Source organism: Harmonia axyridis, chromosome 3, assembly GCF_914767665.1.
Source record: "Harmonia axyridis chromosome 3, icHarAxyr1.1, whole genome shotgun sequence".
Lineage (NCBI taxonomy): Eukaryota > Metazoa > Arthropoda > Insecta > Coleoptera > Coccinellidae > Harmonia > Harmonia axyridis.
In genome coordinates, this window is record NC_059503.1 from 15,758,719 (window position 1) to 15,782,524 (window position 23,806).

General features: G+C 34.8%; 1 protein-coding gene across 6 annotated transcripts in view; it reads left to right on the forward strand.

Moving 5' to 3' along the window:
• The first annotated feature begins 414 nt into the window (after nucleotides 1–414).
• The window catches only part of LOC123677051 (fasciclin-1), a 116,597-nt gene continuing 93,205 nt past the window's right edge, over nucleotides 415–23,806 (forward strand). For 5 of the 6 annotated variants that reach the window (XM_045613476.1, XM_045613477.1, XM_045613478.1 and 2 more), the window contains exon 1: nucleotides 415–669. In XM_045613476.1, coding sequence (XP_045469432.1) covers nucleotides 547–669 — 123 coding nt within the window. In that variant the 5' untranslated portion in view covers nucleotides 415–546. The remainder of the gene's footprint in view (nucleotides 670–23,806) is intronic. The other variant, XM_045613480.1, reaches the window with a different exon arrangement.

The window sequence follows — 23,806 nt, forward strand, 5'->3', positions numbered from 1 at the left end:
AACACAGAAACTAAAAGAATAATAGTTCGAGGCAAATAAGTAGGAATAAAAGAAATTATAAAATTTCTTTGAATTTTTAATGTTATACAAATAACAATGCGATCTTCATTCTATCTTTAAAACTCTGCAAAACATCTCAAAATAAGACATTATAAAACCAACTCCCACAACATGTCCCAGATAAAAACGTCCTTCCCTAACTTAAACCATTGATGATGTAACCTCAAACTTCCACAATAAAAATAGACCGATATCGACTTATACGGGGTAGAACAACCCCGTCGTCCTTCCAGCAACGGACACGATATCGCCGAAGACGCCAAATCAACGCCGCGACGCCGCCAATCTGCCCCTAGACGCCTGCGCACCGCCGATCGCTTTCGCGGTGCTTCCACCTTTCTGCAATCTGCCGAAGAGGGGAGTCCCGAACTGGCGGATAGGTTTGAACGTAGTCAGCACTCGAAGGACCAACAACTCAGGCCCTACTGCGCTAGTGAAAAAAACGGTCGACGGAATTCCCGCGAGTTGTAAAAGGAGCGGCGGACGATGATGTCCATTGTCGCGAAAATGATTTTCGCATTGTTTTTCGTTTTATGGATCGGTGGTGGCAGTGCCCAGACCCTCACGAAGGCAGAACTGAAAGTTAAGGAGGATCCCGATCTATCAGAGGTTAGTTTTGAAATTTTGTTTATGTGTGTGTTGCTACGGTTACGGCGGGAATGTGAATGAAAATTCGGAAAATTGGTGTTTGGCTTCTAGCCGGAGGTTTGAATAATTGTGTTATTTTGTACGAGGAGGCGGTGGAAAACTGTTGAGAATGATTTGAAATATGAAATGAAGTGTAAAGATTCCGAAATCTAGAGATGAACTAATGAATAAATAAGTTTTTCAAACAAAAAAATGTGAAGTACAGTAAAAAAAATTATATTCAGTATCATCAAATAATGCCTATGCATACAGGGTGTTAGTGAATAAGTGCGACAAACTTTAGTGGGTGATTTCTGATTTCGCATGAAAAAGTAATAATAGCTTGCTATATAATTTTTGTTTGCAAATAGTTCATATGCCGAGATATCGGCTGTTGAAATTTTTCTCTAAAACTATCTATGTATTTATTGCTCTGATACCGGTAGAGATATTCAAATTAAATTTGGTGGGTTTCAAGAGTTAGATATTGCGCATTCATTAGCATGCAATTGTGAATTTCATGTTCATCATATTTCGTTTTTATCTTTTTGATCTTTAATGTTTTTGTTTTTTCCGTCTTTATTTTTTTCTGTAGTTCTAAGTTTATATGTAGGTAATTATTGTCAAGATGGTGTTTATAAGGAATTCATCAAATGAATAAATTAATTATTGGCGCGCATAAGAGCAATGACCTTTTTTTGAAGAGAAAAAGTAGTGCACAACTGTGATATTTCATTCTGAAAATCATTTTTGAATTCCTCGTACAATTTGGAATTTGAACCTATCATCTCTTTTTTTAAATATGGAAGCGCCATTTTTATACAAAAAATAAAACATCTCAACACGTATTTTTCGTTTATTAAAAAAGTTATCTGCTATCATATAGTTCTCGATAGATAATATTCTTAGGTTGAAATGTTTTATTTTTTTTTTAATTAAAAGAGCAATCCGAAGCAATTCAAGAATGATTTTTAATTGGAATATCTCAGTGGTGCATTATATATTTTTAATAATAAATAATCAGTAACTTCAACACCCCTTATTTTGGAAAACGGACCATTTGCGAACAAAATTTTTATATGAAGTAGACGATCTGTCACTACTCTTTCATGCAGAATTATCTTCTGAAGTTTATCGCACGAACATCCTGTATTTTAAGTTACACGATTATCTGTGGATAAGTTTCTGAGAAATTATTTTTTTTATATTGTTTCCATTTTTCGCTTTAAGGATCGCATTCATCAGCTAAGAGGATAAAAGCGGTATAGCAATCGATATTTTCGATGTTGGTTTATTATAACTTATGAAAAACCTTTGGGATCATTTGAAGAAAAGAGTGTAACCTAGCCTGAAATTCTCACAGAATAAAAAATTCGACCATCCGCCCTCTAGAACTTTTTTCGGAAACTAAAATTTGGTACAAATATCAGCCGATAGTGAAGTACTCCTCCAAAATCGGGATTATAATACATGAATTTATAAGACAAAAAATCAGAAACTCAAATTATGAATTATTCATATTCACAGAAAATGATTGAGCAGAATTATAAAATTTCGAACCTGTACCTAATGCTATTGGTATACCGCAGGGCTCTAGCTTAATTAGTTTCAGAGTTATGAATTTTAAATATTCCCCTTTGAATATAACGCTGATATTATCATCACAACCAAGTTTGCTATCACACTCGATTAGCTTAACCCTGGAGGCATACGTATTAGCCTACCGATATCGGGGTCACAGGTTCGACATATTTCACAATTTGTTTATTTTTTAATTATCTTTGAATTTGGAATATTTTTCGAGCAGAAGGAAAAATAATAAAATATTATGTAATATTTGCAGTGTTCTCAGATTCTACATGTTCTAAGACATAAAGTGTGAAGATATTAGAGGAGTTGGAACTGTTATTTCTAGGCCGATTCAAATTGTTCATTATTGAAAGTAATAAAACAAAAAACACAGCAAATCTAATGCAATGGTTCTCATTATTCCCTATTGTCTCAACTCAAAATCAATAGAAAAATAGTATTTTATGTTGATCGATCTGGGTTAAATTTTGAATGACCCGACATGATGGGCCTACAATTTTTTTCGGGACAATTCGCTTACAACCAAGGAATTTCGGAAATTATATTTTCTCACAAACTGAACTCTCTTATGTAACCAATCTAGCACAAAACTACCAAAATCGAAAGACTATTTCGAAAATTAGAGGTGTTTGAAATTTCCTAAAATTTTCAAAATTCGACATCTCGAAAACGATAAACCTGATGTGACTTCAAATATCTATCCTCTATTTTCATCGAGTGTTGTTTCACTGATTAGCAGACACTTCTTATTTGAAATTGAAGACTGAAATTGATAAATATTTGAAAAATCGTCCACATAGTGATATATCTCCAACGCTACTCTAACTTCTATATAGGTTCCACTTCTGGTGGAATATACTCCTTTGATTAGTGAATAGGCTTTTACCTCGGCAATTATTCCTTTATTAGAGTCTAATTTCTTGCTCTGGAGCAATTGTTAACGATGGAGTAGAGTCTGAATAGCCTCATCAAGCAATTGATTTGGAAGCACAGTATTTTTTCCATCAAAAAACAGTACGTGTTTCATAACAACTCGTTTTCATCTATTTTTCAACAAATTTAGCGTCATTTAATCTTCAAATTTCGATCCAGACTTCTTCTCCTCATGGAGTCTAGAAGCAGGCGTGAAATTTTGAGTTTGCTTAAATTTTGTTTTCAAATTACGCTTATTATTACTAAATTATAAGAATGATTCTTTTCGAGTTTTTCAATTACCATTACGGTACCTTCAATAGAAGATACTAGAAATAACATATAACTAATTAATGCTACCTGTGTAACGTCTAAAGCATACCTTTACTTACTTCGAAGGAAACTTATTTGCAGTAGACACGCTGCAAGTGTCTTGAGCATGCTACGCCTCAAGATGTTGACAGTTTCAGAAGTTAACCATTGAAAATACGCCCCGAGTTTAATTACTTTCGGTGAGAATCGATTGACAAATCGAACTGCCCTGACAAGTCTCGAAAATCTTCATTGCGATGAGTTCCAACTTTCGGCTGCGGAGAATTTCTTAATTTTTTTCGTCTCGAAATTCTCTCGGAAGACGGAAATTGAAATCTCTTCATCTGATTTCACGGACTTAATGCCGCAGATGTTCGGTACAGATATCTGAATAATCTGAAATGAAAAATTTATTCACGCAAATGAGGTCCTAATTGAAAATAGCCAAGCATGAATTTGTTCATCTTCATTGTTAACAGAGAAAACTCTAGTAGAATTTGAATAGAATTACGTTGGTTTAGATAAGATGTTTTCACCTCAATGATTTCCTTCTTCAGCTTTCATTTCCATTCATTGAGACTAAAGTGTTTCACAAAAATCGTGATTATGTGATTCTAACCTAAATCGTCTTGAAAGAAGGAATAATATATCCTTTATTATTCAATGATTATATTATTACGGAAAGAACCAAAGATGAGTGTCGTAAATTACACGGGTGAATAATAGTAACTAACTATTTCACGCCCTTGTTGAATGAACCAATCAGGAGCTCTGGTCAAGTTCCGATTATCGATAATCAGAAGTTGACTCTTGAATCTGATTGACCTGTTAAGCAAAAAAAAATTATCAGTGTGGAGTTCGGTATTTTGAGATCTGTACCAAATAAAGTTTTTTCAAGTGAAAGGATTCATGTTGAATAGTAGCTGGGTAACTATCACTTTAGAATCTGTTATATTTTGACATTTGAAACGTAAAAACAATGCCATCACTTAAAATGGGAAATTACATGCTTAAACAACGCATTCAAACTGTTTAGATTTACTACAAGAATGGTGAAAATTTGTAGTCGCAGTTCGCAAAACTAAAGAACTTCTGGGTCGTTGTGACGCACCTTCTTGTCCGGCAATAGTGAAACTAGTGAAATGGAAAATTTTAATGAATATAATAAATTTTAAGCTGTTAGAATCGAATGTGATGTAAAGAATCGAAACCATGTGCGTTGATCAAGAAAAAAAGAGGATTGTTGCTACTGTAGCCCGTAGTAGGGATTCACGGCTTGGCTTGACTTGATTTCAAGTCAAGCTCAAGTCAAGTAGTAGTTTTTCAATATCAAGTTAAATCAAGTATTTATTTATTAAGTACATGAATCATATTAAGCTACTTGACTTTTAGCAGTTTTATTGTGTAGTGACACATCAATAAAAAAAATTATGAAATGAGAAGGAACCTTCCAAAAACAATTTTATTTATTGAACTTATTGTATAAAAGAACAGAAAATATCAACTTCTTTCAAATAGAAACATGAATTAAATCACTATAAATCATAACAAAATGAAAAATAATAAAAAACAAAGTTTCTTAATATTGAGAAACCTTCAGGCTTTGCTTGATTTCATCATTTTCCATCCAGGAACTGAAACACATGAGGCATCTTATCGATGCCTCATGTGTTAAGTACTTACGGTTACTTACGATAAAATCATCAAAAACCATCCATAAAAACACTAAGATATGCTTACATCTATCTATCTTCTTCGACGAATACCACCCCAAGTTCCCATTTGATATGATGCTCTCAAGTGTAGACAAAGATAGAGCATATCGAACCAGTTAATATGTCAATCGTGACACAAACCCATAGTGAACCCATTTTGATTGTTTCCCTGCGACAGTCAGGCCATAACATCTTGGAGAGCATAGAATCTAATTTGAGTACACTCTGAACTATATATCCACAATGATGAGAATGTATATGCTCGTCGATATTCCTAATTAGAGCCGACCTGAATGCCTTTGAGGGGGATACGCCTTGGAGGAATTTATATACGTCTGATTTGATTAGACTCATCCCTGATTGGGAATGGATGATTGTTCCTCACGTCTATTGATACATTATTGATTAGGTACATTGCGGTGAATTTATTACCAGGATTCGTTACAATTTTTGCACTGATTTTCAAATCACTGAGTTCGTAATCAATAATTTTGAAAATTTGGGTTCTAAACACAATTAAAGGAAATTCTTTAAATTTTCATGTTTAGTTTAAAAGAAAAAATGTGTTTTTGCTGCCTGGGCAAACAACAATATTAGGTGTACAACTTTGCTTCCGCCGTTTTGCAATAGATGGTTGTAGCGGTAAGTAGTGGTCGAAATAAATAGATCGTAGATGTCATACAGTAAGCTTAGGTATTTGTAAGAATAACGCCATCGAATTATTAGTCGATTTGTGTCTGCATCATAAAGTTATTCTCGGTTAAATATGTCAGCTTACTTGCCAAATTCTCGTCATTTACAGGAGGTTTTACTTTTCTGCTTCAATTTGAAGAAATCTGCAGCTAAGGCTTATCGAATGCTCTCAAATACCTATGGCGAAGCCGTTATTAGTGAAAGAACGTGCCGAGAGTGGTTTCAACGCTTCAAGAACGGTGATTTTGACGTCGAAGACCAGCATGGTGGTGAATGAGAGAAGGTTTTTGAAGATGCAGAATTTGAGACATTGCTTGACCAAGACTCGGGTCAAACGCTATAAGAATTGACAGGAACATTGGGAGTGACGCAACAAGCCATTTCAAAACTTCTGAAAGTCATGGGAGTGATTCAGAAACAAGGAAATTGGGTACCGTACAAGTTGAAGCCGATAGTTGGTGAACGGCGTTTGTTTGCTTGTGAACAATTGCTTGCACGGCAAAGACGGAAAGGACTTTTGCATCGCATTGTAACTGGAGACGAAAAATGGGTTCATTACCATAATACCAAGCGCAGAAAATCATGGAGATATCCCGGTCATACTTCTACTTCGACGGCCAAACATAGCATTCACAGTTCCAAGGTATTCTCAGTATTTGGTAGGACCAGGTCGGCGTAGTGTATTATGAGTTTCAAAACCGACTGAAACAATCACAGGCGATCGTTATCGAACGCAATCAATGCGTTTGAACCAAGCAGTGAGAGACAAACGGCCGCAATACAACAAGAGACATGATAAAGTGATTTTACATCATGACAATACCCGACCCCATGTTGCGAAAGTGGTGAAGACATACTTGGAAACGTTGAAATCAGAATTCTTACCCCACCCACCGTATTCTCCAGATGTTGCCCCTCAGACTATAACTTATTTCTACCAAAGGCACCTGGCTTGACTGAACAGCACTTCCGGTCTTTTGAAGAAGTAAAAAATTGGATTCGTCGATCGCTTCAAAAGATGACCAGTTTTTTTAACGCGAGATTCGTAAACTGCCCGAAAGATGGGAGAAAGTGGTGGCCAGCGATGGACAATACTTTGAATCATAAATGTATAACCAGTTTTTTACAATAAATCCTTGAATTTCAGAAAAAAAAAACCGTGGAAGCAAAGTTGTCCGCCTATGTAGATATTTATTTATAGGTTTTTTGCGGGTGCTTTCCCCATTTTTCTATCGTCCATTTCACGCTAGTTCAGGAAACAATTTCGCGGTTTGTTTCCTGCATTATGTCACTGTAGTCATTCATAAAACTGGAAATAGTGCTTGTAAGTTGTCGAAACAGGAATTCGAGTCGGAACTATCACGCTGAACTGATGAGGGAGAGTATGACTGGGGAAACGGTACTGCGCTTCAAAGAGCTGGCAACTCTCTTTCCGGTACATTTTGCTTTGCTAGGTGTCACTCTCGAATGGCGAAACCTACCGGCGAGTCACAAGGGGCAACGAGGCATAACGGAGTGATAGGAGGAACGGGGCTTAATGCCATAATAAATGGGAAATATCAAATTGCGACGGCTTCGTGACTAGGTATTTGATGAATGATCCGAAGTGAGAATTTCTGTTTCCTATCGGACTGTCGTCCAACATTGGGATGGTATTTGGCCATTACGTTTTCATTGAATGTAGAACCCAACATTTTACTTTCGTGTCCTGACTTTGAATTAGACATCAACCAATAAGTCCCGAGCCTAACACTTACAAACACATTTTTTTCTTAAAAATTAGACTTGAATTGTCAACAAAGACAAATTCGCACGTGTTCTCCTACCTTTTCGATATTTTTTCTGTGGAAGGATTCGTCTGTTCCTTCATCAGATACGAATTTTTTCTGGAGCATTCTTATGAGGTTTGTAAAAAGGCAGTAATCATTGGGTGCAGATCTGGATAATATACTAGGTAGTTCATTTTGGTCATTGTTCTCATCGAGAAACATCGTTTTGATGGAGAGAATTTTAATTTGATAATGCATTTGAGGACATTTTGTCTTCATTTATGCTATTAGTCGATCCAATAGCGTTATGTATTATTCAATATTGATGGTTTCACCTTTGTCTAGATGGTCAACAATTTATTTTACTCACGTCCCAAAATACAGATGCCAAAACCTTGACAAATTGTGTGTGAGATTTTTGTCGTTTTGGACTGCTTTCTACTCAGTTGATGCTATCTTTGACTCAGGAGATAGTGATGCATGCGATGATCAAGGATTGTCACATATTGGCTCGAAAAAAAGTTGTCCTGCTCAAACAGCTTCAAACAGGAATCGACTATACGTTGTTGCTCTTGATTGATAAGAGGTGAACAAGCGCAGCAAAGGAGGAAAGCTTTCTCACGGACGAATGTTCACTTAAAGTAGGGAACACAGTGCAACTTCAATTTACGATCGCTCAAATCCATTTCTTGAACTTATTCGATGTTTTCTTAAACTGCCGAATTCGGGTTCAGCATCATCGGTGGCCCTTCGACCACGTTTGAAGCATACCACTTTTTATTCGTTGTTGTCTATAGAGAAGAGTGTAAATAACAATTATCGAGCCATTGCTTTCCATGCACATTATTTTTCCCATCAAGGAACTGTTTTATCGAAGCACGAAATTCGTTTTCATCCATTTTTCGAACAAAAACAAATGTAGCGTCAGTAAACCTTCAATATCTTGATTAAGTCAATGTTAAGGCATGTTTTGAAGCTTGGCACTAACTAGAAAAGTGGTATGGCACTTACAGTGTCATCTGTGACATTGATATCGATTGGCTAGTACCAATTGTTAGTCTACCAAAGGTAAAGGAAACTTTGTGATCACTTAAGGGATAAAAATATTTGGGTTTCAGATTTCATAATAATAATAATAATGAATTTATTTCTAAAGTTGAAATGATACAGATCATTAACATAGAAAAAGTCAAACAAATACAGGAGAAACAAAAAATAAATGTGATTCAAGTGAAAAATTCATCAACAGAATAAAATTTCCTCTAGCGAAATGCATTTCAGATTATTCTGATCAACTATTTCTTCAACGTTTCGTTTATATTGGTGTGTCTGTCTGCAAATCCTCAACTTTTCCAATTTAAATAAAATTTTTATGAGAATTGAGAAAAAAGAGTAACAATTTGAGCATGCAGAATGGTGAGATTCCCAATCATATGGAAATCCATACTTCATAAAATAACAAGTTACTACAAGTTTTCTATCTACCGAAGGTTACTCTAGATTGATTATCTTATATTTTCTCTGATTCAGAAATGGATATCAGGATATCACATGTTTCTGCTACTGAAAGTCGGTAATTCCACTCATGTTATTTTTTCTGAATTCTCGAGTCGTCAGGCAAAATAACAAGGCAACAAACTTCCACATTACAATCGAGAATTTTGCCGGATTTCATCTTCAGTAATATTACATATGACAAAAATAAACTACAAAATTTTACCGGTGCAAAAATTAAAACTGCATATAGACTGTCATCCTATCAATAAAATGCTTTTATGATAATTAGAAAGAGTGCAATATGAACAGTTATTGCGTTGAAGGCTTAAATGATAGTGGAAATCCATATGAGATTGAATGTGCCATTTCTATGCTGAGCTTGGACTCAATATTTAGAGAAAGGATTGACGGCGTATACACAAGAAGGATGAGAAAGAAAGAACCAGCCATGCACAATATCGTTTAATAGTTCTGATGGCAAGAAGAAACAGTAAATACCCAGCGTCGAGGATTAAAAGCTCTCCGAGCCGAGCTACTAGATGATACTTTTTAATCGAACTGTCAGAAAACGCGCCATGCATGTCATTCGAGAGCGAGAAAAAGCTAAATAGTGCAACAGCGTGCATGCAGATATATCGTTGTTTAGTAGTTATTTTTTGTTTCACACACACAAAATATCCCACACATGTCTTGGAATATCGAGAGAAAAATATTGAAACGTTATATGCAATAAAAATAAAATCAACGATTTCAAATTTTTCCCTTCTCTTGGCCTCTACTCCATCCTTCAGAAACTCAATAACTAACTACACAATTCAAATTCACAGCTAACAGAACAATTCTAATGATAACTCTTGTCATTCTTTTATTTATATTTCTTAGTATTCTATGAATTCAATAAAATACCCACAAAGTGTTTTATACTTAGTAGGTACTTTATATTTGCATTTGAACATTGAGACCGTGAACATATTGTGGTTACTACCATCGAGGAATATGATCCACCTGTTAGGTTATAAATACGTAATCTACCAACGAAATATGAAACCATCATATATTATCCACGCGAATGAACTTAGAAGAACAAGGATTAAAACATTAAATTTCACCTTCATTTCAATTCGCAAGTTGATATGGTATGTTTAGGGACAATAACTAACTGGGCGAATTATTTGTCTTATTTTCTAAACAATGAATTACTATCCTGACGCACGAAATTGTGTACGAAAATAAAATATGCCTTTTTCAACAGTCAGCTGTTCTGTTTTTCCACAAAAGAAATACATTCTTCATAAAAATGTAATTCATGAACCCAAATGAAGAGCAATGGGCAATGGCAGTATCGAGAAATTTATTATTCATCGTTTTTTAGGAGATTCTCGCTGTATAGCACTTCCTGGTGTGAAACCATAAATTTTCAACATTTTGTTGGGGGATAGGATTGGGGTAAAAAGAAAGATGTGGATTTCACACGAGAGGAAAATTTGCTGAGGAAATCAATTATTCAGAAGAAGAAATATATCTGAAAATGATATTCTGAAATTGCAGTTAAGGGAAAAATCAATTTCAATTTATTCGAATCGCAGGGAGAAGAGCAATAAATAAATACGTTTCTTGGTTGATATGGAGTATTTTCAATTTACAGTGAACTCTGTACTATACTTTAGATTTGAATAGTCATTTTTAATCAAGGAAGATGACAACACCGTTGTCAAAACGATGTTACGCACAAATAAAGTATCCATGGATTGAATTGGTTTCTTTTCGTGAATTCTGATATACTTAATATATCAACATTTATTAAAATTGATAATAAATATTTCCAGATGCCTTAGGGTTGACTTCATCAATGACTTGAAACCCTTGATTTCAAAGCAATGCGAAAAATATTTCAAAAAGCATCTCCCCTAGACAAAACATAAATTATCATTTACTTATTCAAGAGCAGATGAAATTACCATTTATAAGTGATCGTCTCTGGATACCATGCATAATCTATTAGGGATCTAATTGAAAGTTCCATCCATTAATCTAATAATATTATATATGAAGAACTATTTCCCGAAAAAAAATGTCATCCAATTTTAATTGTTTAAATACTAACGGTAATTTAATTAATAGAAATATTTTTCAATCATTCCGAATGTTTCACCTGAAGCACACGTGTAAGTACCCAGATATTTTCACGCTAAATTGATATAAAAAAATATTGGTTCGTTGCTAAGTTATTTGTATCATATACTTTAATATGATTGGTTGAAATTATTTTGAGGAGAATAGTCGATAACATTTATAATTTTTTATTTCAATATACAGCTTGACACACGAGTAATATGAACTATATATTTTTTTATTAATTTTTTTTCATTCCTCAAAATTGCACAAAATTCACACCTTCACTTCATATCACGAATGAGTAGGTAACCATTGAATCAATATTCGACTTTCCATTAGTTCAAATGTCATCGGTCAAGCTGATTATGTTGACCTACAAAACACATTATTTGAATTAGGATGTCATCAACTAAAAATAGATCAAATCCTTTTCCGATCGGTCATAATATACCTAATTGATTATAATTTGAAGATTCCGAATATTCATTTTTCATCATACTGTTTATGATATAACTGTCATCATACTGGATTTTATGATTCTAGAATAGTCTCTACTTTGATAAACTCTGTCTTTGTTCAAAGGTCATTGCCAAATCTTAGATAGTTTCAGAATCATATAATCCCCAGCAAGATTAACCTTTTCTCATCACTTTTCCAGTAGCTTGCCTGAAAAGCTATTAATCATTGATGTCCTCTTACTTCTTGACGTAAGGACTATCAAACGATCTTAAGCATGACTTGTGATTTTCTTGTACTTCCTTATATCTGTAAGTAGCTGTCGATTAATCTTTTTTATATCGACTCAATGTTCAACCCCTAACGCTCAAAGATGACTGTTTCTGAAGTCCTGAAGACAAAGTTGATGATAATAAATAGTTTTAGTAACAAGGCCACCAATGTGTGATATAATGGATAATTTTTTTGCTTTAACCGATGAAAAATCTTAGTTTTACCTTCTTGAACGTCTTTGTGTTTTCATAGTGCTTCCTCTTTTCACATTGTGGTGCCTTCACAACGATTTTTAATGTATTTTTGATGGCCTGTCTTGATATTCAAGTTACTATTCAAGATACTAACTGGATCTTTATAATAATTTGGATTTTTCTGATTATTACTAGAGAATTGTTTGAAGAAAAAACTACAAGAAGCTAAAGTGTAGTACTGGACCAAATTATCTTTTTACATTCTTCAAAACTACCAGTGGGTCACCAAAAAATACTTCAGGAGGAAAGCCGCAGACACTGTTCTAGAAAAAGTATCACTCTTCAAATTTGCATTGAAAATTAGCATATGACATGATGTTAACTTCAAATTCGAATATCTATGCCAAATTTAAGTTGAATATCTTGAGAAGGAAGGGTGTTATGAGAAAAAACCTTGAAAAAAAATCAAACTTTACCACCCTGTATCTCGAAAATAAAGCGTATACGGGCCCATGTTTAAAGGACAGTCATTTTTCATAAACGTCCTGCACCTCGAGAACGAAGCAAGATATTTATGACCTGATTTCTGATTAAGATTCTGATTATTTTGAAAAAATAGATCGAGGTTCCTTGAAGATTTGTTCGCTTGTAGTTCTCGAGATGTTCACTGCCAGCATTGAATTCAGGACACCCTGTACAACTTCGAGACAAACCCTCATAGTATATATTGTAATTATTATATAATATATTTCTTATTTAGGGATTAATGAGGATAAATTAAGTGTCCTATCTCTCTTCCTCTTCAATCATGAAATTCGTCAAATTAATAATACCATCAAAAAAATCGTGCCAGTGACAGACGCGTAGTGTTTATGTATTTTTATTGAAAAGTCTTGTAAACCTGCAGAAATTTTGAGTGGAAAAACAATGAAATCCAATCATACGTAACCTTGACAAGTACATACAATGCAGATATGTTTTTCCAAAATATTCTTTTAGCTTTTCTATTACCTTAAGTGCAAAATATCGATATAACACTCATATTTCAGCATCTTCAATTGTTCGATATACAAATTTGCTCATGACTGTCAACTAAATTCAATTATATCGCCAAATAAAATTGTTAACATTAAAAATTCCAAATCACTGAATAAAGTTGAGTGGACCTACTCCTCGCAATAATGGCTTTAATGAGCATCATTGTCTAGAAATGTCAAGTACATCCCCGTGGGAGGAATAAATATGATAAAAGTTTTATTTGGACACACTTAACTAAAAAAATATCAAAGAACGAAATTGGATCTTTATCAATATATACATACCATGATTCTGATTCAACTTCATCGACTAATACTATTATGTTCCTCATAATTTCAAGTCTACATTTATATTTAATACCCATTAATCATTTTTCCACCCTATAGCCTTCAAACCACTCACGAATATAGTCATGACTATTGGGTTTTTCCCCAACAACTATGAAATGAGGTAAAACGAGTTGGTGCGGGCAGGTGTTGGAACCACCCCATCGAATTAAAACCGTCTAGGGCGATCAAACGTCCGCTTTCCGAAAAGGAAAAAAAAAACGTATCTGACTCACGCCGAAAGTAATCACGCAATCCGATCTGCATTATGCCTGGCCTCTATTGATTCAACAGTATTACTATACAAACTGAAGGGTAGACTCCGAAGCCAAGTTGTAAAATCGCATGGTATAGTTCTATGGGAAGCCGCAGCGATTTGATTCAAAGCTCTCGGACAAAACGAAATGAAAAACAGATGCAAAACACAGCAAATTACACACAGCTGTGTATCATTTTCGGTTCGTTCAGAACAAAAAATTTCGGGGAATATATCAAATTTGTGTTCTCGTTTGAAATTCAGAAGTTTTTTCTAGCGAAGTGGTAGAGGTTCGTTGATACTGGCGATACAATGAGGTTAAATGAAGTTGGCTGTTTTTTTTCACCCACTAAAATTGTATAAATTCGGTTTTCCCCCTTGGTCATTTGGATAGGAAGTTCTTCTTTTTATAATCTGGCCCCAAATCGGAATGGACGCTAAATTTCATGATATGTATCCTCATAATTTCTTAAAACAGAATAAATTAGTCACTAGATGAATTTTATAATTTCCTGCGCCGGGCTGGTCACATCAAATACTGAGCATGTCCTTGGAACCGTGAATATTCGGTTATGACGTCGACGAAGAAGCATTGCCGCGATATCCCCATGATTTTATACGCTTGGGATTATCATAATGAACCCATTTTTCGTATCCAGTCACGATGCAATTCAAAAATCCCTTCTGTCTTTGCCTTGCAAGAAGCTGTTCTCAAGCAAACAAACGCCGTTCACTTCTCTCGGTTTTAAATCGTATGGCACCTAATTTCCTTGTTTCCGAATCATTCCCATGAATTTCAGGCGTTCTGAAATGGCTTGATACGTCACTCCCAATGATCCTGTCAATTCCTGAAGCGTTTGGCCCGAGTCTTGATCAAATAATGCCTCCAATTCTGCATATTCGAAAACCTTCTCTCTTCCACCGTCATGATGGTCTTCGACGGCAAAATCGCCGTTCTTCAAGCGTTGAAACTACTCTCGACACGTTCTTTTCCTAATAGCGGCCTCATCATAGGTATTTGAGAGCATTCGATGAGCCTCAGCCGTAGATTTCTTCATATTAAAGCTGAAAATTAAAACCTCCTGCAAATGACGAGAATTTGGCTCGTAAGCTGACATATTTAATCGAGATAACTTTATGATGCAGACACAAATCGACTAATATTTCGATGGCCTTTGGTCTATTGCAAAACGGTGGAAACAAAGTTGTACACCTAATATATTCCAGTTTTCCAATTTTGCAATTACATATATCAACTTCTTTCTCTTCTGTTAATTCTCTGTTCAGTTAAAATAACTGCTAAATTGGAAGATCTCGAAAATTATTATTTTTAAATCTATATGTGAGAGGAAGAGAGGTTTGTGTGGTCTCTAAGGACGCGATTGGACATGGATGATCGATCATGCAAAAACTACTGATTCCTAATTTTGTATATTTTTCCATTGAGGTGAGACAATTACAAAATAAACGTTCGATACTAAGTATGAAACTGACAGTTGATTGTTATCGTTTCCAATCAAATGAATATATGGACCTACAATCAAAAATAATTGACTGCGCCCATGGATAAAGCATAAAACAACAATTTATCTTTGCCCTAATTCATTGCTGACACCCACAACTCTCTAAACAGTGAAATTTCCTCTTTGATTTATGAACAGACTAAATATAAATTTCTCGACTCTATTGAACTTTTCCAGGAGATAACGGTGTTTACAATTGGAAAGTAAGGAAATAATACAAATAAAATGTGTTTTTCGAGTCTCCAGGAAATTTTTTTCAGGAAACAAGAGTTATTTTCATCATGTTCATGATATTAAGTTAAACATAGCTGGAGCGGAAACTATTTGAAATTTAGGAATTCTTTCAATTGTTCACCAAAGGAAACGTGAATAGGTGCTTCTCCTAATGTAAAAATAACAATTGTACGCCGGATATCATGACGATTATAATTTTTAAAATGAAAGGAAAACAAATGATGCTTCATATTCCCCTATTTTCGGTACATCTCATACCTACAATGACATGAATTAATTTTATCTCAACGTTACATCAAACTGCAAGCAGTACAAGAGAAAATACCGAACTGATCTCAGTATTCTCCCAACATAAACAGAATGATCTAGGTAGAACGTATAATCAAGCAAATGTCGATGTTTGTACGAATGAATACATATTTCCCTAACTGTTAGAGCACTGCGATGCACAAGTTTCATACATATTTATCCGCTCCACTGAATTCGAAATGACGCTGCTACATCGTCACTCTACATTAGAACAATCCGACCGACCAGGAAGAGCTGCTTATGTTGAAACAACGTCCTTGGTGGCTGTTGGTTGTATGGCGCTAAATACCGTGTCTCCCTATACTGCACGATGGTTTGTGTGTGAAATGTCAAGTGGTAGGGATCGAATATCTGTTGAACTATATTGCGTGGTTGGTGAAGTTTTTGCCAAAAGCAAATTCGCGTAAAGGTTTTTAGTTCATTGTATGCAAGTTATTTTCCATTTAAAATTTATAGAACGTTCCTTCTTTATTCAAATAACAATTGAATCCAGCAGATCTACCCTGTCAGAATAGTTATTTATAATACAAGTGCAGAAGGCATTGATATTCTTCCACGAGTTCAAAATTCAAAAACGAGCCACGAAGTGGCGAGTTTTGGAATGAACGAGTGGTAGAATGAGCCTTCTGTACGAGTATTGAACGGAATAACCACAGAATTAGAGAAACACGTTTTCTCTAATTCTGTGGTTATTCCGTTCATTCTTCCACATCTTGTAGAACAAAATCGTGCGAGAATATATCAGAAACGCACAGTTTTCATGGTTATATTTTATTATTCTATGTTGTCACTCCGCACTTTCCGCTACGGCTTTATCTGTCAATTCATCAATTTGCCTTAAAGAAATCAGTTCTGCCAACCAACATTTTTCAATGCAAAAATCACTAAATTATATTTATGGAAATATTTCACTAATTTCAATGAAAATGCAATGAATTAGAGAAAATAATGTATAATACTCGTACAGAAGGCTCATTCTACCACTCGTTCATTCCAAAACTCGCCACTTCGTGGCTCGTTTTTGAATTTTGAACTCGTGGAAGAATATCAATGCCTTCTGCACTTGTATTATAAATAACTATTTCAGCATTTATTCCTCGGACTGATTGCCCAATCATTTCGCCACGATGGCACGTTTATGTTGAATAAATAGGGATTCACGGTTTGACTTGATATTCAAGCTACTTGACTTGGGCCTGACTTGAGATTAACTCAAGTTCAAGTCAAGTAATAGTTTTTCATTGTCAAGTCAATTACTTGATAAATAAATATTTGACTTGAAATCGAAAAACTACTACTTGACTTGAAATTGAGTTGATCTCAAGCCAAGCCCAAGTCAAGTAGCTTGAATATCATGTCAAGCTGTGAATTCCTATAAATAAACCACTTAAGAGATCTGATCAAGTTCTAATTATCGATAATCTAAATTTAAGCCTGTCAAGTTCGATGTTTGCAGATTTGTGTATGTGACAGTTCAACGACAAGTTTAAATAATTCTGTCTCAATTTCAGAATTTTACCTTTCATTGTGTTTGACAAATTCGGATAGATAATCTGAATGAGGTCAAGATCGTTTTGACAAAATACGACCAGAGGTTCCGTAAATATTATCGTTAAAAATTTTGTTTTCTTGATAATTTCTCAACTACGGATTCGGTCGGAATAAATTATATCATTCATATATCAAATAACAATTTCAAGTTTCTTGCTAAATTTCATGTTCTATGATCAGTATGTCAAACTAACATCAAACTATATTCTACAACTTGTCATCGATTTTCAAAGTCTTATAACTTTTGGAAAATTACCTAGGTAGGTAATTTTAGATTAGGTAACCTACCTAACCTAATATTCAAAAAAATATCTTTAAACTTTTTATTGTCAGATAATATTACTCACAGTTTTTAAGACATTTGAACTCGAAATTTGGGAAAAAAAAGAGAAAATATGAATTTCCATCCAAAAATCATTATATCTCCTGAATTATTCGTCACAGACCTCTCAAATAAAAACGTTTTTCAAACATCAAGTTGCGATCTAAAACATACTGAGGTTTCAAGGGCGTAGCTTACGTCCAGGAGAAGTTGCAGCTTCGGGAAGATTATCAATTCTTTTCTCGAAAATATCAGATTTTTAACCTATAATTTCTGAAATAATGTACTGATCGCCAAAAAGGCAAGCATTTTCGTGATCGACATGGTCGAATGAATCAATAAAATGATACAATAATCCCATGCAGGAACTTTTATTTTTTCTCAATTTTCTAAGGGTTAGGTATGGAAAATTTCCCGAAAATTTTTCGACAAAAAATTTTTCAGGTGAGATCGAAATTCGACTAATCAGAGATCGTCAATTCTGGCACCGCTCACCGATTCTTCGTAGAGCTCACGGTTTTGGAGAAATTTGAACTCGAAATTTGGGAAAAATTGAATTTCCCTCCAAAAATGGTTATATCTCCTGAATTATTCGTCACGGACCCACAATATATCCTATGAATCGATAATATACGGGCTGTTCAATTTGAAATAAGAAATATTCTGCAAATTTCTATTCACAAAAATTGACAAGTTTTTTTTCATACCCTGAATATCACTGGTCCATTTCAGATAAACTGTTCGAGAGAGTAAGTCGTATATAATATTCGACCACAAATAAATTTCCCAAGGTCACACCATAACATTGTAATATCCAATACCCCGAGTGACCAATATAGCAAACCAACTAGATATATGGAGCTCCGCGCCTACGTTGCTGGACCCTGTATATATACGCTGACACGATTTCAAGTCGTTATCCAATTTGACTCCCGATACAATCAATTTATCATTCCTTGAATTTTTTCACTTTCATTCGGAAGCTTTCAGGGTGTGGCATCTCTCCTCACCATCCATATAAACCCCCTTGTTGACATGGCGATTTGTCATGGTCAACTTCGATGGAAGCTGTAATCAATGAAACAAACATCTCTTTTCTATGCCTTTCCACAAGTCGAGTGTTCGACCCGAATCATTCCAACAGGCGCCTTTGACCAAGAGGACCGTCCCAGACCTCAATCAATTAATAGACAAATAAAATTTCCTCAACGTCCCTTCGGAACTTTCGGTTCTGAATTGTTGTAATTATTTAATTATCCAATTTCAACCAGCATGCTATCCTTACGTAATGACTCCTTGATGTGTTGAATTGAGCGAATGAAAGTGTATAACATAATGATGTGTTAGCTGCCTAGAATTTGAATGGAGGGCTTAAGTGACATTATCGAATTCGTTCTACCGGGTGAGCGTACGAAGGAACTTGTTAGGATCACTTTATTCCGACTATTATTGGATCCGTTCCTAATTTTCAGAACTAGTTTATTTTACTTACTCGCTGACAAGGTAATCGAAACAACACTTGCACTGGAGTTTATTATTACACATGGGCGTACAACTTTGGTTCCGCCGTTTTTTGCCGAAATTCGAGGTTTTATTGTAAAAAACTGGTTATCCATTCATCATTCGAAGTATTGTCCATCGGTGGCCAATACTTTCTCCCATCCTTCGGACAGCGTACGATTCCCGCGTTGAAACAACTGGTCATCTTTTGAAGCAATCCACGAATCGATCCAATTTTTTACTTCTCCATAAGACCGGAAGTGCTGGTCAGTCTGGCCTCATGCCATTGATCGAAACAAGTGATAGTCCGAGGGAGCAACGTCTGAAGAATACGGTGGTTGGGGTAGGAGTTCCCATTTCAACGCTTCCAAGTATGTCTTGACCACTTTCGCAACATGGGGTCGAGCATTGTCATGCTGTAAAATCACCTTATCATGTCTCTCGTTGTATTGCGGCTGTTTGTCTTTCAATGCTCGGCTCGAACGCATCAATTGCGTTCGATAATGATCGCCTAAGATTGTTTCAGTCCGTTTTAACAACTCATAATACATTACGTCGAGCTGGTCCCACTAAATACTGAGCATGACCTTGGAACCGTGAATATCCCCATGATTTATGCGCTTGGGATTATCATTATAAACCCATTTTTCGTCTCCAGTCACAATGTGATGTAGAAATCCCTTCCGTCTTTGCCTTGCAAGCAAGAAAAACAAACGCCGTTCAACATATCTGGGTTTCAACTCGTACGGCAGCCAATTTCCTTGTTTCTGAATCATTCCCATGACTTGTAGGCATTTTGAAATGGCTTGTTGCGTCACTCCTAATGATCTTACCAATTCTGGTTGCGTTTGACACGAGTTTTGATCAAGTAATGCCTCTAATTTTGCATCTTCGAAAACTTTCTCTCTTCCACCGCCATGCTGGGCGTCGATCTCAAAATCACCGTTCTTAAAGCTTTGAAAAATCATTCTCATCATGTTCTTTCACTAATAGCCTCATCATAGGCATTTGAGAGCATTCGATGAGCCTCAGCCAGAGATTTCACCATATTAAAGCGGAAAATTAAAACCCTACGCAAATGACGAGAATTTGGCTCGTAAGCTGACATGTTTAATCTAGAATAGCGTTTTATAATGTATTAAATGTTTGATGATTCTATAACTCACAAAAAGTCTATATTCTGTTTTCTCTTTCCGAAAACCATGTACTTTTTAGAAGGTGATCAATTTGCTGTCGTGTGAGAAATTTCGATTTTTAGTCCCTTCCAAATGCTAATAATTTTGAAAACCTTCTGTTGACAACATTATTTTTTATCGCAAGACTGGCTTTCGTCATAGAATAATGTGACCAAAGTGAAAGTGTAGAAGCCAAAACTCTTTCGCCTTCTCGGCAGAATACATATACTTGTAACAAACTCTAGCTATGAATTTCGCCTGTTTATTTCATCAGATACCAATCACAAAATTATTTGGAGGACTTTTCGTGAATTTTCCGGGATTTTTGAGACGATTAATCCACCACTCTTCTTCCTGCAGCCTTTTCAATATTTCCATTACATCTTTTTGCAATATTCATTAAAAAAAACTTCTAAAAATCATTTATCAGTAGTCGTGGTAATCATATTCAGTTTTGTATACCATCAAGATTTTCGAGTTTGTAAATTTTTTATCATTTATTTTTGAATTTTTTCAATTAAAACCGTTGTTACGTTGGATCGTAAAAATATAGTATGTACACACCTCGAGATTGCTTTTTCCATCAGTGCTTTGTTGCGCCCGCGAGCATAGCTTTCGGGCTACAAACGCACCTCGGAAAAAATAATAAATTTTATTCCCTTGGTGTATAATCCACTATGTTCAGTATCATCGTAACAATATATGTTCCAATTTGAGGTTGTGTGTTGTTTCAGAGAAATAATTTTCCGCATATGTTTGAACTAGGAGAATTCTGTATTAAACTTATAAGCAAATATCTCTCATATTTTCCGATAAGAGTTCTGTTCGACGGACCAACAAATTTTTTTTCATTCGATTGGATACTGGTCATTCTAAAAAGTGAGCTGTGATATTTTGGGAGGAGGATAATTTGTTTTTTCTTGTCCGATCCAAAGGTTAAGTTTAACAAATACTAAAACAAAATGAAAAGTGCTCTGACCTCTATAGATTTTCGCTTCAATACAATTGATGCAAACTCTGAATTCTAATGATTCTAGTATGTGGAAATAAAACACAAAAACCTGCTCAACAAGAACTAACGCGTTTACCACTTGGCCGTAGAGGCTTGAAGTAGAAACCTAGTTGCACTGTTTTTTTATTGGATTGCTGAGTACATGCATCATGAGTTTAGTTATGTTCAACAAAACAAAATTTATATTTTCACATAAATGAATTGATTGCTTTTTTATTCAATTCATTCAATTGAAACACCATATTACTGTTTGAACAATTTCGTTCAAATTCGAAAGCGCAGTCCTTCAAATTGAATTCAATATTTGTCCTGATAGAGTGCAATGTTCGAATATAGAAAGAGTTAATGTTTTGGCATCTCTGGTTGTTCGAAAGTAACAGCACATTTATTTAAATGAATATACCTCCACGTCAAAAAAGTAATGGATATTTGTCAATGAAATATAATATCTGTTTTATATTTTTTTGTCATTTCTCATATTTATAAGTGTAGTCAAAAAATATTTTAATCGTTTGATGAAATTTGTTTTTATTTAGAAATTCGGTATAGTATTGCAAAATCCATGAATTTTGCAATACGTAACGTTTTCAAGGCTTCGCTACATGAATTTTCATTTAAAAACTGCGAACATTTTTTCAGATTTAATAACTAAATTTAGCATTGTGAGCATATTGAATAACAGAAGAGTTTTAAATTATTGGATGCCAACTCAAGGACTGAGAGAATTCCTAGAATTCCTTCAAGCAGGCATTTCAAATCATCAATTCTTAGAATTTTCCTGACAGGATGTTTCAAATATTAATAATGTTCCATCTTTATGGCGGTCAGTTTAATAAATCAGTTCAGTCGAGATCAAAACTCAGGGGTACAAAGTCATATCCTAATTAATGTGTAATTTGAGTTACAGAGTACATCAACATAGTACTTTCTACATTTGCTACAACCAGCAATGAAACAACTATTAGTTGCACAAAGTTATAATATTGTGGCTAAATCAAGATTATCCGCTTAGCCTGATCTTACCTTGCCCCCTCATATACTCCGCAGAAACTTTATTATTCTACAAACATGACTTTTATTCTCTTGGTGCTGTTCGTATACATCATATCAGGCTTCAACATGAAGCAGCTTATGTAACAGGCAACAAACACGTTGAACTAATGAATTTTGCTTGGAGTATATTCCCCACTGGCTAGGATCTGAACATGTCCAGGGGCATTGCAGTGGATTCTAGTTGGGATTTTCCAGTTCATGATTATGTCATTAATGAGGGATCCTAAATCGTTCTCGTCTCTGATTTAAGCCTATCCAATTGTTCATTGATCTCATGGACAGGATAACCAATCCATCAATTCATGGAGATCAGGAGATAATGTTTTGGGGGGAGATGAGTTGCTATTGACGTGGAAACTGATCGAACCTGATAGCTTTACGATGAAAAATAAAATTTTTCACTAACTGATTTTATAGATGTTTAGTACAAACTAATCATTTAACCTTTTTCTCAGAATTTATAATAAGAGATTTAAATGATCTTGCTTCCTGAAACAATCGACAAACAAAGATTTAGTGACCTGATATCAGGAACTTGCGTGTGCTCCTTCACTTATGGGACTATTACGCCCTTAGCTAGCACAGAACTGTAGATAGTTGTATATAATGTTTTGTGATATATTATGAGGCATTCTTTTCGCTTAGTTTATCAAGGTTATGAAGATACGGCCCTCCTAAAATATAGGATGTGATTACAAACCCACAGATCTGTTACGGAAATATTGAATATATTGAAAATTGGGAGTTATGGAAAGTGAGGTAGTAAAGTTAATGAAATAAGTACCATTTTGAAAAGAGAATATTGAAAAATTCCTAACGAAACTTATTGGGTCAGAACCTTGCGGTTAAGAATAATATGGTATTTTCCGCAATCAACCCATAACATGCTCAAAATTTCATGATTTTATGTAAGTAGTCAATTTTTCAATACGAATTTTTCAAAATTTGATTTCTTCATTTTCTGCCTCAAAAATGAATGGATCTTGATATCAAAGTTGTTATTGAAAGCAATGAATCAAAATTCCAGACTTTGTCCTTGATTTCTTCGAACAATTGAGTATGTGTTCCAACTGAAAAATTTTCAAAACAAAGAAAAGGTAAAGTCCTACGAAAATGAACAAAATTGTATTCGAAATTAAATAAGAATTTTGCAATTTTCGAATTTCAGAGTCAACACATATTTATTGCATATTTGTTTTTCCATTCATTCATTCGATTGAAATAAACGTTTATTTTAAAAAAATTGTTTATTCCATCATATAAGTACCTGAGGATGAAATATTTACAATCCACC